Here is a 20,088-nt window from a genome sequence, read left to right on the forward strand (position 1 = left end):
CCTTTGAATTGTATTTAATTAAAGAGTGTACACAATGGCTTTCTTTGCAGTAGCAGACTGTGCGGTAATCCTCTAACAATTGTTGGGATCCAGTGGGAAGGAAAACTCTCATTAATAAAGACTTTGGGGATAATTCCACATGCGAGTTGCTGCAGAATTCGGAGCTGCAGGAAATAACATCCAGAAAAACATTCCTTTCGTCTTTCTGCTCAGGGCTTCAGAGTGTGTGCGGGAAAAAAGACCTCTGACAAACCCACCACAATTTTTACATGGTATCTTGGGCATGCCAGGAGGGCTTAGCGAAGGAAGGTTTACTGAGTTTCAGCTTCACCCACAATGGATATGCCCAGGGAACTGGATTACTGTTCACTAGCTGATGTTAATGTGAGCTAACCAAAGCTGGTCATGCTTTTCCTTTACCTATACTTTTTGCATGGGAAATGTGAATTAGTGTAGTCCTCAGCCCCATGTCTGTGTGACCAGTTGCCCACTGCAGTGGAAGATGCAAAGCCCAAAATCTCTGCCTTTTCCACAGGCAACAAACAAACAAAACAAAACAACACAGCAAAAACACAGAGTTGGGAAGAAGTAAAGTGAGTTTGTACCAAGCTGTCTATAAAGTCTACTTCAAGCTTTTCTAGGAGGAATACACCAAGGAAGGAGAGTTATTTAGCCTCTCATCCCGGGGAAGATCCTCCTTGGCAGACAAGACCCGCAGCTCTTGATGGGTCTTTTCAGCCATCAGCATTTTGTCAACTGGGAGGTGAATTAAGGCAACTGAAGTTGTTGCCCTGCTCACCATCAGGCCAGCTGAATTGATGACCTACCAACAAATACAGACACACTTCTCTGTTTCCTGATGATGCCCAAAACTGTGATTTTTTTTTTTTTTTTTTAATTCCAGCTGCCTTCGTTAGCCTATAGAAATGATGGCTGTGATATGTGAGGCTTATTAGTGTTATCACTCAGCATGGAGAAGGAGGGTTGCTGTGATTGTCTGGGTTATTTATTTACTTGTTTAGTTAATGTGGAAAATGAGCCATAAACTAGAAGGCCTCCAATGTGAGTATGTTTTTTGACCTTGATGATTCAATTAAAGGTCTTAGACATTAAATTCACACATCACTGACCTTCTCCAGCTAAATAGTAGGTATTTTAGTTTGAACTGGTCCAACTACAGTCAGTGAAGTGGGATGAAAGCCTTCAGGGCTGATGCTTGCTAGGTCTCTGTGGACTAGAAGGAGTGGTAAAAATCAGTTCAGACTAGACATGTAGCTTTTACCCAGCTAAAATGAAGATGTGTCCCTCTGAGAGAGAAGGTGAGATACATCCCACTGTTTGTTTGTTTGTTTATAGAATCATAGAACCGTTGAGGTTGGAAAAGACCTTTAAATCATCGAGTCCAACCATTAACCTAACACTGCCAAGTCTACCGCTAAACCATGTCCCTAAGCACCACATCTACATGTCTTTTAAATCTCTCCAGGGATGGAGACTCAACCACTTCCCTGGGCAGCCTCTTCCAATGCTTGACAACTTTTTCGGTGAAGAAATTTTTCCTAATATCCAATCTAAATCTCCTCTGGCGCAGCTTGAGGCTGTTTCCTCTTGTTCTATCACTTGTTACTTGGGAGAAGAGAACGACCCCCACCTTGCTACAGCCTCCTTTCAGGTAGCTGTAGAGAGCGATAAGGTCTCCCCTCAGCCTCCTCTTCTCCAGGCTAAACACCTGAATCTGTCATGATCCCACTTTTCAGAGTACTGACAATGAATCAGCGTCATTGGTTTTTTTGAAAGGTGATAAAACGTTTACTCAAAAGTAAATATCAGCTGTTGAGGTAAATATGCAATTGACCAATGTAGGCATGCGTTTTTAGTGAAGGGAACATGCAGCAGTGAAGTACTTGCTAATGGGCTTGGGAGAAAAGTCACTGCATTAAAAAAAAATTAAAATATGTCGTAGAAATACACAATGCTTTGCCAACCCTGATCAAAGTTAGAGCTGTATGAATTAATTTATAAAGTGAAAACTTGAGTTATTTATAGATGTGAGATGAATTTGGCAATAGTTTAAGTAAGTCCAGAGAGTTAAAACTTTCCTTTGAAAAAGTCAGAATGTTTTGAAAACATTTCAGTCTTTATTTTTACATCAAGTGTTCTGCAAATCTCTCACGCTTCCCCTCACGCTTTTTTAAGGTTAAAGTAAAAAGGCAAGAAGCACTGTAAATCAAAACAAAATGAATCTATGGTATTTTAGATGAGCCAAGATAAAATTTCCTAAGATCTGTTTCCCTTTGGGAAAAAGAAACATTTGAGTACCAAGACAATTTCAAATAATTTCTCCCTCTCGTGTTTGTTTTTTTTTTTTATTTTTAATTTGACTAGAAAATCACATAATTAGTTCTTTATACACTACTAATCAAGGCCCATTCCCCACCTAAAGGAAATTACAGTCTGAACAAGATATGGGGTGAAACACGGAAGAGAGCCGATTTGGTTAATAAGAAATGGTGAGAATAAATTTAATGTGCTAAATTATTTTGTAATTTTAATCCAAAGGGCAATTTACATCAAACAATTGTTCCTTCAAAGGATTACTGGGCCTTCTGTCTTACAAACTTGTCTGGCAAATACATGGATAGAGAATAGCTCACACATTTTGAAACAAGACATGAAAAGATCTTTTTTTCTTTTCCTTTCTATGCCTATTTCTGATGAAAATATATGCTTTTTCCAAAATCCAGCAAGAGTGAACACTGAATCAATGACTTCTTACAGGCAAAGGCTCATCCCCTGTCCTCAAAATCTGTCCTTGAAGCTCACCCGACTCAGGGTTTTTCCTGCATTGCATTTAACAGTGACGGTGTAAACTCAAGCCGAGACTTCTGCCCTCTTCACATCATTCCCCTCACATCATCTCTTTACAGCTGAGTTTCTGAACACATTTCTCTCTGCTGAATGCCATTTCCAATCTCTTTGAAAGAGATGGGGTTTTGTACAGTGCCGTGCGTAATGGGACCTCAATTTCTGCTCACAATTGCCATAGCAGTGAAGCAAGGTGTTCCCTCCAAGTTGAGAGCGTGTTGGTGACAAGGGGACATTGTGTTATGTGACCCGTTGTCCAGCTCCTGGTTCCTTTTTTGGAGTGCAAAGCATCATTTGCACATTTTATGATTGAGGCAGTTCATGAATTATATGTTGTAAGGAGTCCACAATTAATTACCTTATAGCCACTGTTGTATTACAAACACAATATAATTAGGTCTGACTGAGGAGAAACCACTTGGGGGAAGAAGTCTTGTCATTGGTAATTTCCTGCTTTTTAGCTCCTTGATCTCCTAATCTGCATCAGAGATTTCGTTCTTATTTGATTTGGTTTTTGTTTTGCTTTGAATTAGCATGAGCCAGGAGGCAGGCCATGTGAGAACGGAGGGAATAAACCATGTAAGCACAGATCCCACTGCTCTTGGCATGAATATTAAAACTGCCATCTTCCTGCCCTAGATAGCTGTTGGTGTTAGGTTAGTCAGGCAGGGTTCCTGGAGCATAAAGAAGCAGAATTGCTCCTGATCATCAGAAAAAAATAGGTTGTTTTTTTTAAGGAAGGCATGGAGGGAAATGCTTTTTTTTTTTCTGCGGGATGTAGGTTACACTCCCTTCTCTCAAGCAAACATAAAATAAGGCTGGATGTATATCCCCATTGTGTAGCAGCCCAGGAGAGCTCAGATGGCCATGAATCCCCAAGAACACATCTCTGAGGATAGACGGGTTTTGCTCACTCTCTTCTTCTCTGCCCTTTCTGCAGGCATCCAGCACGCGTCCGGAGTGCAGCATCATGCAGGAGATTGAAGAGGAGCGCAGCCAGTGCTTGGCAGAGCTTATTGGGGATAACCAGACTTCAGGTATGGGGACACTCTCTTCTCTCCCTGGCCTGCAAGCCAACATCACCCAGCCTCACATCTGCCTTGCCCATGCCATTTCTCACCCCTCCTGCTGCTGGAGCAGGGCAGTCAGTCCAGCTAATGTTGAGCTCTTACATTAGGAGGGAGAGAAGTAGGTACTTCCAAAGTATAATTCAATAAACCAAGAGTTTGAATAGCTCGCTGGGGATCACTTTCTGTCTCCCAGCTGGGTAAGGCTAGCTTAGGTGTCTCTGTGCTTAATCACAGTCAATCATCCATCTCTTTGAACTGAAAGTGCCTTAACCAATTTTTCCCTTGGATCTGAAAGCCTGAAGTTCTTATAGGCTTTGGTTTGCTTCAAGGGAAGTCATGGTGACCTTCTCCTTCTGTTGAACTGCCCTCCCATCCCCATGCCGAAATTGCTCCCATCCTGCTGGCAAAGCGGAGGAAGGAAGGGTGTGCTCCAAGGCTCCAAGGTATCTATGAAGTTGGGCTGGGCGGCTGAGATCCTCTCCTTGTTCACATGACATGGAGCACACACCACACTGGGCAGTCCTCCTGAAAGGCTCTCCGGTGCCCTTAACCCACTCCCTGCTTCAGTCATCAGGAGAGGAGGGCCAGGCCAATGACACCACATCTGCTCTCCAGCCACCCAAGGTTTCTCCATCCCGGCCTCAGGCAGCAGCCATGGAGCTGTGCCTCCCTTGAGGAGCAGGCATGGCATACCACGCGTTGGGCACGTGGCGTTTCAGAGCAGGAGAGAGGCTGCGGGATGTTGCTGTGAGCAGAGGAGCTGCAGGCCAGCCTGCAAGATGGGACACGGGTGGGTGATGTTGAAAGGGTCTGAGCTAACACAATTCCCTAGTGGGCAGCCTACAGAGAGCTTGGGAAATTTTGACACAGCCACCCATGCTCAGTCTTAAATTGTAGAGATCAGTGTGGCAGAGAAAGAAAGCTTTTGGTTTTGGTGCTGTCCCATCCCATCCCACAGCAGTGCTGTCAAAGCCCCAGGTTGAGGCATCGAGTTGGACCTCTTCCCCTCCAAGTGTCTCTCTCAAGTTACAGGTCCTGATTTTGTGAGCAAAGGAGGTATAGGGACCAGTGGTAGGCTGTCAGGCTCCAAGGGATCACATTGCTGGGGGAAGGGGTGGGAAGATGTGTATCCTGCTTGATATTTGCATCCCACCTCCTGAAAGAGGAAAAAGTGGAAGAGGGTGTCTTCTCATCCTCTCTCCCTTGGCATTGCTTGCAGTTAGACTACAGACTGAAAGACTGTTCTACACAACGCTAACTAACAATAGAATAGCATCCTGGGGACAAGATGATCCCTGGAGGAGCTTTATTGAATGCAAGGATGGCTTTTGGCCCCTGCTTTTATCTACTAAGATATGGTTTTCTTTGATTTGGGAACTATTTCAAGTGTCCCTGTACAGTTAAATGGAGCCGTTTGAAGAAATGTTCTCCTAAAATCCAGTAAAGGAAAAAGTCAGGGTAGTTAAAAACATTCAGCTGAAAGCCAGCTAAATGCTTCATTTCATTTTCATGGATATTTAAAGAAATTCAATTAAATACAGTACATTCAAAATAGAAGAATAAATACTTCAAGTATTAATATTTTTTTCTGCTTTTTCAAAATTATTTTTCTCATAGGAAAGTTTAATTCAAAAGAGCTTTTTTTTCTCTCCACTGAATTAAACCATTGAAAATATTTTTCCTGATTCTGATGTAAAAACACGCTCAGTCACGCAAGCCCTTAATGCCCAAGCACGCACTAGGGAGTATATAAAAATCTTTTGGAATTTGTTTTTCATAATGGAATACTGAAATATTGGAGTGGGATAATTCTGCATTCCCACCAGTCACTACCCATAGTCATTAAACGGGACTGATTCAGAAATCGCGGTTGTGAGCACTCTAACATGCTTTTTGTCCATGGAGACAGTACCTGCTACTCCTGAGTTAATGTCAGATGTCATTTGTGTATGTCTGCATGTCCTGGGTAGAAATGGTCATTGAAGACATCAGTGTGGAACAAGTGTGTGTAGGGACACAGCATATGTCCAACCAAATTTTACAGTGCAAACTGTGTGGAAAGCAGTTGACATCCATTTGCCCCAACACATCAGCAGGTATTTAAGAGCTCAATACCTGACCCTTAGCTAGGCTCTCACGGCTGCCCTTGCAATCAACAGAAAGAAACCATCATCTCTACAGTGTTGGCTCTCAAATGGGTGACAATGGGTGAATCATCTTATGGAGAAGCCTGTTCTGAAAGTTGTGTGGACAGGTGACTCCAAAGTGTCTAAGTGGCATGTGTTTCCCCCTTGGAGTGTTCAAGGCACAGCATGTGAGCACGTGTAGGTAAAAATAGATATTTTTCTGGAGTGGGGCTCCGTAACTCAATAAATGTAGCTGAGCACAGCTGCAAAATAAAACTTTGAACTTGGATGGTTGGGGGTGAGGGGGAAGTTTGGTGGGGAGAAATCTTATGAAGGTGACGATATGAGATCATGTGAAGGTGATGACTGTTTAGTTTGAGTGTTGCTGGAAAGAAAAAATCCTAGTAAAAATCCCATGAAAAATGTAATTTTAATACGATTCAGTCCCCCAGAGAAGGAGGAGGGAATGCAATTGAGATTCCCTGCCATTCGTAATGTAATACCTTGATTTATGGCCAGGTAGGTGTATTGCCTTCTGCGCATTCCACATCCTTTTAGCAAAAAGAAAATCATTTGAGGTTTAACAACCTATTTGTTATCATTTCTAATTAAATGAGTGGAAATAAGGAAACACACTGTTTCGGTACAGTCTGGAAATAAAGCTTTGTTTAGGAGCCATTATCAATTGTATTGATCAGAGGGGCTTAATCACAGATGTAATTTGATGTGTCAGATAGATTAGTCACTTATTAAGAACACCTGATGGTAGTGCTGAGATTGATCACCAGCTCAGGATAAGCAGGTAGATTTCCACTGATAAACAATAACGACTGTCTTAATGCTATTTTATCTTCAAACACCCATTCCTTATAGTGGGTGTATATGCATGGGTAAAATCGATGTTTCCTTTTCAAACCTCTGTGTTTTCGGTGCTGGTAGTAGGTGCCAATTACTGTTCCTGCTGTCAGCAGCCCTGGACCACAGGACCGCTGTTTATTATTAGCAGGATGGGAGACTCTCTATTCCCTCTTAGGAGTGTGATTCAATATCCGTGAGGCTACCCACATTTGAGGAGATTGTAGCAAGGACACAGGAGAGACACAGGGGTCACAAAAGTGTGACCACCTCTGATAAGAAGAGGTTAGCTTTTCAGCATGGGAAGGCCTGCAGAAGACGCAGCTAGAGAGAAAACAGCAGGGAAGACCAGTTTAAGCTGGCAGTGTGTACACAGGAGAATAAAACAGCTGTGAGATCAAAGTCTTGACTTTAAAGGAAGTTTGTAACCCTCAGAGGATACTGAACAGCCTTTCTGGAGGTCTGCAGGAAGGAGTGTTTTATTGACTTCATGGCAGAGCATGCCCAGTTTATGAAAGGGTGTGTAGGATGCAGTTGTGTATTGCAGGACAGGATTGGATTTCATGAGCGGGACTGCCCTTGCAGTCCTCTGCCCTGTTATCCTTTTACCTCCATGCTGAAATAACTAGTAAAGATCTAAAGTGACAATTGTGATTCAATACAGAAGTGGATTCTTTACCATTAAAATCAAGAATAAGTAGACTGAGACCAGTTTGTTTCACATGGGCAAACAGATATTGCATGGGAATGACTTTTGGTGAGGGATGTCTTTCACTTGATTTTAGGTAGCTCTAGTGTATTCTCACCAAGTGTAGGCATCTCTTTTAGGATGTGATGAATCATGTTCAGATTGTCTTGCCTGTTGACAAGATCTCTGTTTACTATGAGGGGATTCTTAGTGAGCAGCTCAGCTGTGTTGGAAATAATCACACTGCCCAGATGATTCCTGTCCTGGTGTTCACTGGCTTGGAGGGGATTTGGCCAAATGAGGTGAAGTCCCAATTCTATCATTAGGCGTGATGAATCTGCTTGTTCACATACAGAACTGCATTTCAGGAAGCTAAACTTTCACTTGGGTGTTTGTTAGATGATCTTTCCAGCCCTTTGGCCCCCAAAGAGTGCTCACAATATAATTTGAGGTATTTAAAAAAAATCTTCTGAAAAACCTGTTACTGTGCCAGTGGCAAGATTCTTCCCTGCTCAATGCAAGAGACGATGTACAAAATGCCTCATCTCAATCTCAGCGCAGACTGTGTTCCTAAAGGATCTAAAACTCAGCTCAGTGAGGTTGCTCGCACCATTTCTATGAAGTGATACAGAAGATTTTTTGCTGAGTTTTGACATGTTGGAAAATGGGTTTTGTTTATCCCTCCCCTTATCACACAGCCAAGGAGAAAGTGCTGCTGGATCGCATCACACACAGATGTACCTGAGTGTTGGACTAGTGAAATTTCTAGTTTTTTATGTGTGAGGGTTTCCTTGCAGAAAATGGGCCATTATCATGACAGGCATGACTGGAATGCACCAGATAAAATACTGTGAATACACAGATCATGTCTGCTTGTAGTGATGTCATGTAGATGTGAATCATTACCTGTGGATGCCTTAATTTCTCACCCTAAGCATGTTTTAATCCCACTCCATGCTGGTCTCACAGTCGGTCTCCCTGCAAACTTTGCCTCACTTGATATCTGTAGATTATTGCAACTACAGCAGCACAGTTGCTGCAGTTAAGGTAACTCCTGGGTCTCTTGGCCTTAGTTTTCCTCCTTTAAAATAGAAATATTAATATTTTCCTGTCTAGCAGGGGTGAGGTAAGGACAAACAAATTGAAAAGTGTCCAGCTATTTTACAATTGGGACTTATAAAAGTACTGTGGGTAGACAGAGGAATAGGAAATGCAGTATTTTGGCAGCACCCACAATTTAAATTCACAGGAAGCTACTATATATCTGGGTAGAAATAACAGCCCAGAAGAGAAAATTCATGTCATCCAGGCTGGGTTCCCTCTCCTCTTTCTCCACTTCTCTTCTCCCAGATAAATCTGTACATGGTATCATAGATCAATCTGCAGTGAGTTTGGGTGCAGATTTTTGTGGATGATGTTTTCCCAGGAGCTGCTTAGGGAGTTCCTTGGGGATGCTCAAGTCGTATCTAACATATACAAAGCCACATTGCCATATATGCCAGTGCCAAGCAATGCAATGGTGTAACAGGCATGCAGAGGCAGGGCCTCAAGTCCTGACAGTGCTCCATCATCCAGAACAGCTGGGACATTTAGCTCAGCAGCATCTCGGTGCAGTTACACCACCAGTGACTGCAGCACTGCTTTCTGCAAGATTGATGTACTCTAAGCAACCAGTAAGAGGTCAGGTCTGGGAGTTCAGTTGCACCGTTCAAAAGGTTCCCAGGTCATCACAAATTTTCAGCAGCCAGTGGCTGTGGGAGCCCTGCCTGGGCAACTGCAGGGTCAGTGCAGCCAAGTCAGTCCCAGGATTTGGATGCCTTCAGTGAGAGCTCTCTCTGCTGCCCTGCTGGACAAGCATGATGAGAAGTTTTTGAGAATTGCTTTGTAGATAGGAGTTTGCATGCTGCCAGTAGCTGCTGTGATAGCAGGCTGTGAGCTGCCCAGTAGCTGCTTGGGCTGTCGTCTTTCCCTTTCTCTTTGCTCTCTGGCTGTACAGGGCTGTTTCTCTGGTGGTATCTCGCACCACTCCAATATAAAACAAATAAATAAGGCAGTTCCACAACCTGGGGTTCTCCAAGGCACTTAGTAGTTTTAGGAGCTTATAATAAATAGAGTTCCTCAGTCCTCTGCATTACTTTGACAATGCATACAAACATGTTTCAAAAGTGAAGAATGCAATCCCAGCCCCACTGAAAACCAGGCTTTTACTCCGGGTACTTTTTCAGCCAGGACATCTGTATGCAATACAGTGACTGCTTAGCTGATAATACAGTTAGCAGCAGTAGGGGAGCTCTCCCAAGGGCTAGGAGGAGAGGATGGCTGAAGGAGGTTTTACTTTCCAGGCCCACAGATGGTGGCAAATCTCACTCTATGTGAAGCGTGGCTGAGCTCCTAAAGGCTTGCTGGGAGGCAGATCTCACCACTGTGTCACTTCTTGCTGACTTCCACTTGCTTTTTTATGTAATGATCCTGGAGCACAGAGGGGTTTTTTTATGTTTTGTTTTTAAGAAAGCTTCACCTCTCTGTGGCGGTAGTTTACAAACAGTTCAGCTTAACCTGAAGCACCCAAATAAAATAAAAAACCGTAACCCTCTCTTTTTTGTTAAAAAGCCAAGAAAAGCAATCATGTCTAGGTCAGTTGGCTCAGCTCATTATGTGTTTATCCCATTATTGCTAATCAATTCTGCGATCAGATATTCTTTCAGAAGCAGGAGAGTCGTTTAGGGACGGCAGTTGAACAAGGCACTGTGACTTGTGTTTGGGTGGGATGAGCAGCTCTGGAGACCACGCCGCAGGAAGCATGGCATCATACGGTAAACAGCCTTCATGGAGAGTAGTGGGAATATCAGGCAGCACTTGGGCACAGGAATCCTGGCCCAGTTGTGGAGTTTACTTTAATGGCATGGAAGTTTGAGTATGAGAGAAAATATTCAAGAACAGAGAGGGGAGGCCTTTAAACCACAGAAGACTCCTGACACCAGAGCCTGATGACCTGAGCAGGTGGGATGCAGTTTTCTGCATTAACAGAGTTCCTTGGCTTAGTATCACAAAATCACTGAGGTTGGCAGGGACCTCTTGACATCATCTAGTCCAAACCCCTGATTAAAGCATGGTCAACCAAATCAGGCTGCTCAGGGCCATGTCCAGTTGGGTTTTGAATCATAGAATCACAGAATGCTTTGGGATGGAAGGGACCTTTAAAGGCCATCTAGTCCAACCCCCCTGCAATGGGCAGGGACATCTACAACCAGATCAGGTTGCTCAGAGCCCCATCCAGCCTGGCCTTAAATATTTCCAAGGATGGGGCACCAACCACCTCTCCAGGCAACCTGTGCCAGTGTTTCACTACCCTCATTGTAAAAAATTTCTTCCTTGTATCTAGTCTGAATATCTCCAGGCATAGAGACTCCATAACCTCTCTAGACAACCCATTCCAATGTTTAAGTATGTTAACAGGGGAAAAAATCTTATGTTTAAATGGAATTTCCTGTTTTTCAGTTTTTGCCCATTGCCTCTCTGTTTCCTTTGCTTTCCCCTGAATGCCATCAGATATTTATACACATTGATAAGATCCCCCTGAGCCTTCTCTTCTCTAGGATGAACAGTCCCAGCTCTCTCAGCCTTTCCTTGAATGTGAGGTAGTCCAGTCCTTTAATCTTCTTTGCAGCCCTTTGCTGGACTCTCTCCAGTATGTCCATGTGTCATGTACTGGGGAACCCAGCCCTGGGCCCAGCACCCCAGATGAGTCTCACCAGCACTGAGCAGAGAGGAAGGATCACCTCCCTTGACCTACGGGTGACACTGCTCCTAATTCAGCCCAGGATACCATTCACCTTCTTTGTGGCAAGGGCACATTGCTGGCTCATGTTCAACTTGGTGTCCACCAGGACCCCCAGGTCCTTCTCTGCAAAGCTACTCTCTAGCCCATCTGGGTGCATGGCATTATTGCTTCCCAAGTGTAGGACTTTACATTTCCCTTTGTTGAACTTCCATCACTTATGGTTTTTCAGGACTTTTTTTTTTTTCTCCAAAAGGGAAGACCTTCGGCTTGATTTCGGTCCTAAATTCTTGCAGAAGTGTAAGTGAAACGAGCTCAGAACTTCACAGCTGGAGGCTGTCAGTATCTCACAGAGTCAGACGAGCATTTAGCCTATCTGTTTCCCACAGTTCAGTAACATGGAGGTAACTGAGATGATTTTCTAGGTGTCAGTGAAAATTGGCAATAGCCATAAAGGAGCTGCTACAGTCGAGCTGCTTCTGATACCTGAAGTACTTCAGCACTGCACTTTATATTTGCAATCTAGACCTCTCTCTCTTGCAGGCAGGATTTGAAACCCGATCAAAAAGTCAGAAAAGTGGAAAAAAAATGAAAAAATGAAATGAAAAAAAATAGTGTCAATCCCCCTCCCAATGCCTGTTCATATCTGCTTAACTCATACATGCTTCACACTTGTTGTGGGCAATAGAGCTGAGTCCTGCAAGCTCGTCACATGCAAACAAATCCAGGCGGGAAATGGCCCATGTTGTGTATTCTCTGTAAACTGCTCTTGCTGTTCCACAGGCCTCGAGCAGAGACTGGCTTGAAAAGCCAAATTTGGAGCTTGGGGTTCTTTGTCAGTCTCCCTGGAAGAAGTCAAGGCGTGTTTGATGGGAGAAGAAGCAGTGAACATATGGAAATTAAAAGTCAAGCTGGAAAAACATTAATGAAGTTTAAATGAGGAATCTGTTTATTCATCACCATCTGTTTATAGTGCAGTAAGATAAGAAATAATTAATAGTTCCTTGCTTGCAAAAGTTCAAGTGAATTCTCACCTTCCAGTTGCATAAGACCTCCTGGGATAGGTGATGTGTCAGTCGGATTTGTATGACAGTCCGGTTATCAGCAGCTCTGCAGGCTCTCCATTGCTAGAGCAGGCATTACATGGCTGATGGTAGCACAAGTGCTCGAGGTAGTGCACACAGCAGGGTGGAGAAGGGGAGTGGGTGGACCGCTCCCCCAAGGCTGGGGAAGTGCTGTGTTTTCTGGCTGCATCAGGGTTGTAGTACATCTCTGAGACTTGCTAAGTGTTCATGTGGGTGCTCCTTACACCTTCACACACAGGAGGATGGACGTTTTCATTAGCAAAAGGCCACTGGTTTAAACTCATTAGCGGAGGGAGCATTCAGATGAGCCACTGAACTGGCAGATTTGAAGGGTGGTAGCTTCCAGGGGAAATATACATCTTGGCAGACATCCAAGGTGGACTCCGGGTAATAATATACAGGGACACGGGCGCAGCCAGAGGAGAGACCTGTCCCCAGGCTGAGAAGGTCTGCATAGAGGCCTTGCTTGCAGGAGAAGCAGGCAGGTTTGTCCCCATGGTTTAAAGCAGTCAAAGAAAAAAGTCAAGAAAAATAGTCAGACCCTTGGACAGGAGTTGACTCTTGTCAGCCCTGAGCCACATGTCAAAGTTCTTAACAGATGCTCTAGGATAATCAGCGTGGCCTCCAGTCGTCATTTCAGAATTGTGTAGGGTTCTCATAAGTCTTGCACCATATCCAATAGCCCCTCCAAAACTCTCATATATTGTGGGACATCAGGAATGGCATTCAATGACTGCTGCTGGTCAGCTAAATCAAGCCCTGAGGATCTAGTCAACATATTCGATGAAGCTTGGAGAAGAATTTAGTTCAGTCTAAAATAAATACCTACATTTGATCTTAACGATCTCTTTAAAGACAAAGGGACCTGCAGGACATCTTTCCATGTTGTCTTTCCTTAGTTTTTCATTTACAGTACTTTATTACTCTGGTCTAGGTGATACAAAGGGACTCTTGGTTTCAGTCTTGCCGTGACCAACAGCATCAGGCAACTTCCAGATACGACATCAGTCCTCCCCATTCCTGGACAACGTGGCTTCTCCTGCAACAGCAGAAAATTCAGCCATGTGACATCAAGACCTCATTTATCTCTCTTAGAGGATCAGTACCAGAGTCAAGGTGCCTTTTCTTTAATGGATTTTTTTTTTCCAGTTATTGGACAGTGGCCATGATATTCATTTGGGACAGGCCACTGCATTGTAACTCCAAATGGTCTTCCTTCATTAATGCTTTCCTCATGGGCTCTGGAACTCTTCCCAGCCACCAACACTTCATGCTGCAGCTCTTACAGAGGTGGAGCCCACTCTCTGGGAATTCAAAAGGAAGAAATCTGCCCTGTATTTTTCAGAGGATAACCTTCCTTTGACCACACTAGGAAAGCTGGCTTCTGAAAGGAAGCACATGTTGCGATGGTGGTAAACCCAGCTTCAACCCTTAGATGTGAGCAGCCCCTAGACTTTTGTGTTGGCTGCTTTGATCCAGTCCAAAGCTGATGGCCGTTCTTCCAGGCCATGAGTCTCTTTCTGAGGAAATAGTAGCCAAAGGTGTTTTCTCTACAAAGCTGTTATTTGACTGTCCATCCTTGCTTGGTAACCCACTGCTCAAGGAGGATGCACCTCTCCACTGAGGACTGCTAATTCCTAGTTGAATAGTGGTACCTCCTCAGTTGCTTGTCGCTGTCTGAGCCTACCCTGAAGTCCAGACACCTACCAGCGACAGGATGAAATTCAAACACAGATCTACACAGCACCTCATCATTCTTCCCTGTAGAGCTAAGAGCTGATTTTTGCCTTGACCTCACCTTTCTACAGACACAATCACGAGAGAAGATGTTACAACATCTGTTTTTTGCCTTAATATGCTATAGGGGTGGAGGCTTTGCTTTTGTTTTGCCTGTTGCTGACATGTCCTGGCTGCAAGCTTTCTAACAAAAAGCAGTGTTTATTTGACTTGGGAATAGCTCTCTTGTGGCTTGTCGGGATTAACAGCCATTTAGTGGACATAAGTCTTGTACTGAAAAAGGCATTTTTGTTTGGACAATATGTAACATTTTTAAATGCCATCAGACTTTTTGGTTACTTTTTTTTTTTTTAGCATGGGTTAATATATAAATGCAGACAGCCTTAGTTATGCAAAGGTTATAAAAATAAGGAGACATTGCCATTGCTACAGACCAATGGAAAGCAAATTCAAAGCATTTTTAAAGCTCTGGATAATTGCTCAGATGAAATCCATCTATGCAGGGCTTTTGTTTCTGACAACGGCTTGTATTTGTCTCCCTCACATTCTGACAGATTTCTGGTTAAGAAATCTCTCCTTCCTCATCTTTTTTATTTTTCTTTTCCTGCTGACTGTATCAGAGCACTTTCATGATGGTATCCACCCTTTTTACGTAAGATAAGTACATTGGAAAACGTTGCATATGCCATAAGTTATGTTGAACTCCCGTTACAATATATGGCTGAGATCCAAAACCTGCTGCAGCAGGTGGAGATTTTTCCACTGATTTTACTATGCACTGGACTTTCTGTAATCTAGGTGCCTTTATTTCTTGATATCCAGACCTTTTAGCATAGAAAAGTGAAATTGTGGAGAACATGAGAAGCTGAGGTCAGAGGTACCGTGCTTTACATCTACCAGGCCTAAGTAGGGTTTCTGTTACGGAAAGCTTTTAAATTATCGGTGTCTCACAAATCTAGCTTTCTTTTTTTCTTGCCTTCTGACTATTAAATATGTCTCCATGTGAAACCAAAGCTTTCTGGTTCCTCTTGTCCCGTCCTGCAGAGCTAAGATACAGGGCTTCCACACAATCTTTCCTGCTTCTGCAGATGCCCCTCTGTATTTATGGACGAGAAGCACATTTCCAGCAAAAACTTCAGCACATTCAATAAGCAAGATCCAGATCATGAAGATTTTACATGGTGAAGCTCTCTCCAGCTTTGCGTAAGGACTGCAGTATCTTTCTAGTAGCAGGACAGGCAGTCTGTGGCTTACAGTTTGTAGAGGAAACTTCCATTTTACCCTTCCTTTTTTCAGTGGGGAGTCATATCTTAGCCCAATATTTACCATGAAGAAGAGCAACACAGCATTGGCTGAAAATCTCCTCCATTGCAAAGCACATCATTTGGTCTTGAAGGTACAGGATGATCCTTTAAAGTAGCAACAGGGTAAGATTCCTCTTAATCATGCCATAATTGCTATAGGGGAGACCTCTCCACAGCTTATTCCAGATCGGTAAACCGCGAGCACATTGCCAAGGGGGGCTGTCACTTGCCTGTTTGCCTTCGATAGGAAAGTCAAGCTGAGTTGGTCAGTGGGAGGGTTTGCACTTTCATTAGAGTGGCCAGGTCTCCTGAGCTCTGATCTTGATGCTACCATTCAAGTTGCTATATACATTTAAGCAAGTCAAGGAATTCATGCAGATTGGACTAAATGTTGGAAAGTTGAGGAAACGTCTCCTGACTCTCACAGCACTTGAACCATCAGTGAGAGCTGCTGCACTCATGTGCTGTCCTTGCTTGGCCTGTTTTATTAGGAAGACCCACAAAATCTCTAATGCTTTCCTTCTTCCAACATCCCTGTCCTTCTGGTAGGCAAGACAGTGATGTACAAAGGAGCTACAGGCTGGGCGAGTCCCATTTTAGATCTTACATTATCAGGGTAGTCACTCTTGCCTCCCAACAGTCAAAAAAAACATTGCTAGAGGTTCAGCCTACTCATCTTCACTGTGAATTGCTGTCTGGAGGTGCCAATATGGGAAAAGCTGTATAGGAAGAGCAGGTACCTACATTCAAAGTCTGGTTCTCTATAAATCCATTTCTCTACAACTTCTGGAAGAGTAGGGGGATTTGAGCGAGGAATGAGGAAGACCTGGAATCTTTTGCTTCGGTTTACATATTCTGGAATTAGGCAGAAGGGCTCAGCTCACAAATTTGATTTATAAAAAGAGTGATCTGGAGGGATGAAAAAAGTCAAGTGTTTATTTAGTTTATTGGTTAAAGAAAGGCTGAAATATTAGAAACTTTTTTTTTTTTAACTTGTTTCCTAGTAGATGTTGATGATGCAAAAACTCATAGGATTTTCGTGCTTAAAAATGATTCTCCAGAAATAGTCTCTGGTGATTTCTTTCACACTGTTTAGAATGACTCAGTCTGGGGGCTTAAGGTGAGGTTTCCTTCATATGTCTTCGAGTCAAATTTCTGCAAACATTTAGGAAGAAAGATATCTTTTGACATTTCCTGTTGAGTACTTGGACAGCTTCTAGTGGAAGCCACTGCAGAAGTGCAAACCAGTTTTTATACCAAGTAACGATGTTCTTGTTACTCTCCAGCTTGTACACAGAATGGGAAAAATGAAATCAATAGCTCTGTCTTGCCACAGATATTGAGGCAAAGTCCAAGGTAAACTCTTTTCACTTACCCTCAATCTGGGTTACCCTTTTTGCTTTCTGTGATTGCCCAAGTCCATTTTCTGCTGAACTGGGACTGCAGATGCCTCACTGAGGGATGAATAAAGGAGCAACACAAAGACCACATCAGTGGTAGGAAGGAAATGCTAGTGTCAGCATTTTGCATGCCCTGGCAGGATTGTGGTTTTCCTTCAGCTAAGTGGTTTCTCTGTCACATCCTGCCTACAGTGCTGGGGTGATAGCAGGCAGCATGACAGGCAACAAAATATCCAAATTAAATGCAAAGCCATGGAAAGTTGAAAGGGGAGCTCTGAGGGACGGGTTTGCTTTAGAGCAGACTGTCAGTGTTGATAAAAAGGTGATGAGATGGAGCTGGTGGAGGAGAGATGCCAGCAGGATGCTTAAGTGTGTGAGTGGGGCTGGGGAGGAGGAGGGCATAGCAGTAAATACGTGAGGGAAAGAGTTGAATTTTGCAGAGAGGGTGGGAGAATTCATTTAGTGAAACCTTTGAGCCAAGTTAGCCTCGGTCAAACCCAATCTGTCACAGAAGAATAAAATATTCTGCAAGTGCAGGGCAGGGCAGATGGGGTAAAATTAAAAACACAAAAGATACAAGGGAGAAATGCTAGGGAACTGCTCCATGCTAGAAGAAACTAAGTAGGCTAGGACACTTCAGCTTGAAAAAGAGATGCCTGAGGAGGGATATGAAAGAGGATTTTATGTCTTTTCTCCCCAGGGAAAGGGATATTGTGGTTACGTTATGAATATTTCTGTCTTTGTAAAAGAACTAGGCAATTCCTAATGAAACTAGCAATGAGCAGGTTCAAAGGGAATTCAGAAAAGGATGTATTTTTTCTTTCAGTGGACATTTAAACTGTGACTCCTTGGCCCAGGAGGTTGTGAATTTTAAAAATTTCCATGGGTTCAGAAACAAAATCAAATTGCATTTAATTTAAAAGATTTATGGAAGAAAAAGAATCTAACTAAGGTAGTTTTTATTATTACATACAACTTGTAAGATTTAAATAGAAGATTATCCCTGATTCTGGAAGTCTCTGCTCATTGGAGCCTGGGGCAGTAGTAGTAACCCAAGGCTAATGATGGGTTTTCCTAGCTTTTACTGTGACTGAATTCAAGCTGCCTCTCTGGAACCGAGTTAGTAGATTGTTGCAGGGACCAGCTTTTGGGCTCTGTTTTCTTCAGTCAGGCAAAAGCTTAGTGCTCAACTGGGACAAGACGGCTGATGCAATGATAATTGATTGTAATGAGACCAAACTGCACAAACCCCAGGTGAGCACCTAGGCTGCGCTTCTTCAGGAGCTTGTCAGTGGGAGAATAAATGTCACCCAATAGCTATTTACAGACCTAACTCCACAGAGGTTGGAAACTGCCTGCTGATACCAAATTGGAGTGAAAATGTGGAAATGGAAAGCACACCAGCCTGCGATGGTACCCAGTGATATCTCAGCATGGCTTAATCAAGCTGCGCCTTTGCCTTGCTGTTATCCACCTGTGGGTAGTGAGAGGCATGCAGAGATCCCGAGATTCAAAGAGCAAAAGTCTTGTGTGTGAATGTTCTTCAGAAGAGACCAGGAGCGACCCCAGTCATTAGGGAGAATTTGGTGCAAATGAGAGAAGTGCTGAAAGGGTTTTTTTCTGAATTGGGAGTTCATCTGGGTTAAGAGAGTGCCTGGCACCAGCCTACTGCCATTCATTTCTTTCCTCAGCCAAACCTAGTCACATCTCAGAGCTGTGCCAGAGCTCTGGAAGTCATGTTTATTCATGAAGTAAAATATTCTCTGCTGCTTCCTAGATAAGGTTTGACCATATATTTGCTTTAAGTATAGATATGACTCAAATAAATGGTTTTTTTGCACTTTAGGCTGCCAGTTCTGCAAACCAGTGTATACCTGTGCCTCATGACAATTGACCTGTTTTCTGTTTATTAACCTTTTAAAGGGAGAGCAAATGAGGGCCTGAGCTTTGATTCACATTTAGCAGAGACAGTGGAAAAGGTTACCACCTTCTGCAGCTCTGGTGGGGTTTCCTAGCCCACTGCAGCCAGGATTGTGTCAGCGGTCTTCGGCCACTTCTTCCGAGTCAGAACCTCTTAGAGGAGGGCTCTCGAAAGCCCAGCTGAGGCTGATGTAGCCCTTGGCTTGCACTTGGGGCATTTGGCTTGCAAAGAGGGAGGCTCAGCTGCTGGATGTAAAGATCTGAGCTTCAGTGCGTAGCTGACAGCCTCCAGCCCATTCCTTGAGCAAGACTTCAGGAGCTCGCTTCAAGAGGGAGAGAGGTGGCTGCTAGTAATTACACTAATTGCACGGCTTACAGTGCAATGATGAGCAGTTTGGTCTGCTTATCTGAATGAAAGTTAAAAGGCAGCTTCGTTAGAGTCATGAAGGTTTTCTCCCTGCAGCCCTCCAGAAGAAGATATTTGGCTCCAGAGAGCATTTCATGATCTACCAGGCAACAGCAGGACAAAGCTGAGTGTCTGGAAGTTACAGTTAAAATAATTGAAATGGAAAAGGCTCTCATATATATATATATATGTCTATATATATTTATAATGACAAGAGTTTAAAGAGTGTACCGGATTACCCAGGGATGTGGTAAATGATACTGTCTTGAAAAAGTCATGCTTATTTTTACACTGCTTCTTCAAACTCACTTGTGATCCTTTCCAAAGCAAAGCACAGTCCTTGGCAGTGCATATTCCTTGGCTTTCGGTAATAAACAAATGAGCAGAGCAGTTCCTTTGATTGAAATGGAGTTGAAGGGTAGGTGTATTCATGGCTCATTTGCACCTACTGCTTTGGGTAAGGATCGATAAATACCTTTGCATCCTTCCTGCAGATTGTGAGTGCAAGGGAGGAGACAACATGTATAATTAATTAATGGAGAAGCACTTAGCAATCACCAAACATGATTTGATCAGGCAAAACAAATTGTCATCTTTATTACATCCATGAAGGCCAAGTGATGCCACAGGGAAGAGAAGGATTTCCTTTTTCCAAGGCACATTGCAGCTGTTTCTGCCCTCACATAGTTTTCTTAGGTATTGATCTGTCATGCTGACATGACTGAATATTGCCTGCCAACCCCCTGATCCCAGCAGTTTGCCAGGGTAAGATCTATCAGTTTTGGAGAAAGAAAACCATTTTCTGGAAGGCTATTTGATAAAGGTTGTCCATGTCATGGTTTGGATGGACAGGG

General features: G+C 43.4%; 1 protein-coding gene across 1 annotated transcript in view; it reads left to right on the forward strand.

The window, feature by feature from the left end:
- The window catches only part of LOC104021742 (vasoactive intestinal polypeptide receptor), a 119,262-nt gene that overhangs the window by 34,687 nt on the left and 64,487 nt on the right, over positions 1-20,088 (forward strand). Inside the window, exon 2 of the mRNA XM_087731460.1 lies at positions 3,806-3,902. Coding sequence (XP_087587586.1) covers positions 3,806-3,902 — 97 coding nt within the window. The remainder of the gene's footprint in view (positions 1-3,805; positions 3,903-20,088) is intronic.

The sequence above is a fragment of the Nipponia nippon genome, unplaced genomic scaffold (assembly GCF_047370975.1).
Source record: "Nipponia nippon isolate SJK-2023a ecotype South Korea unplaced genomic scaffold, ASM4737097v1 scaffold_1, whole genome shotgun sequence".
NCBI lineage: Eukaryota > Metazoa > Chordata > Aves > Pelecaniformes > Threskiornithidae > Nipponia > Nipponia nippon.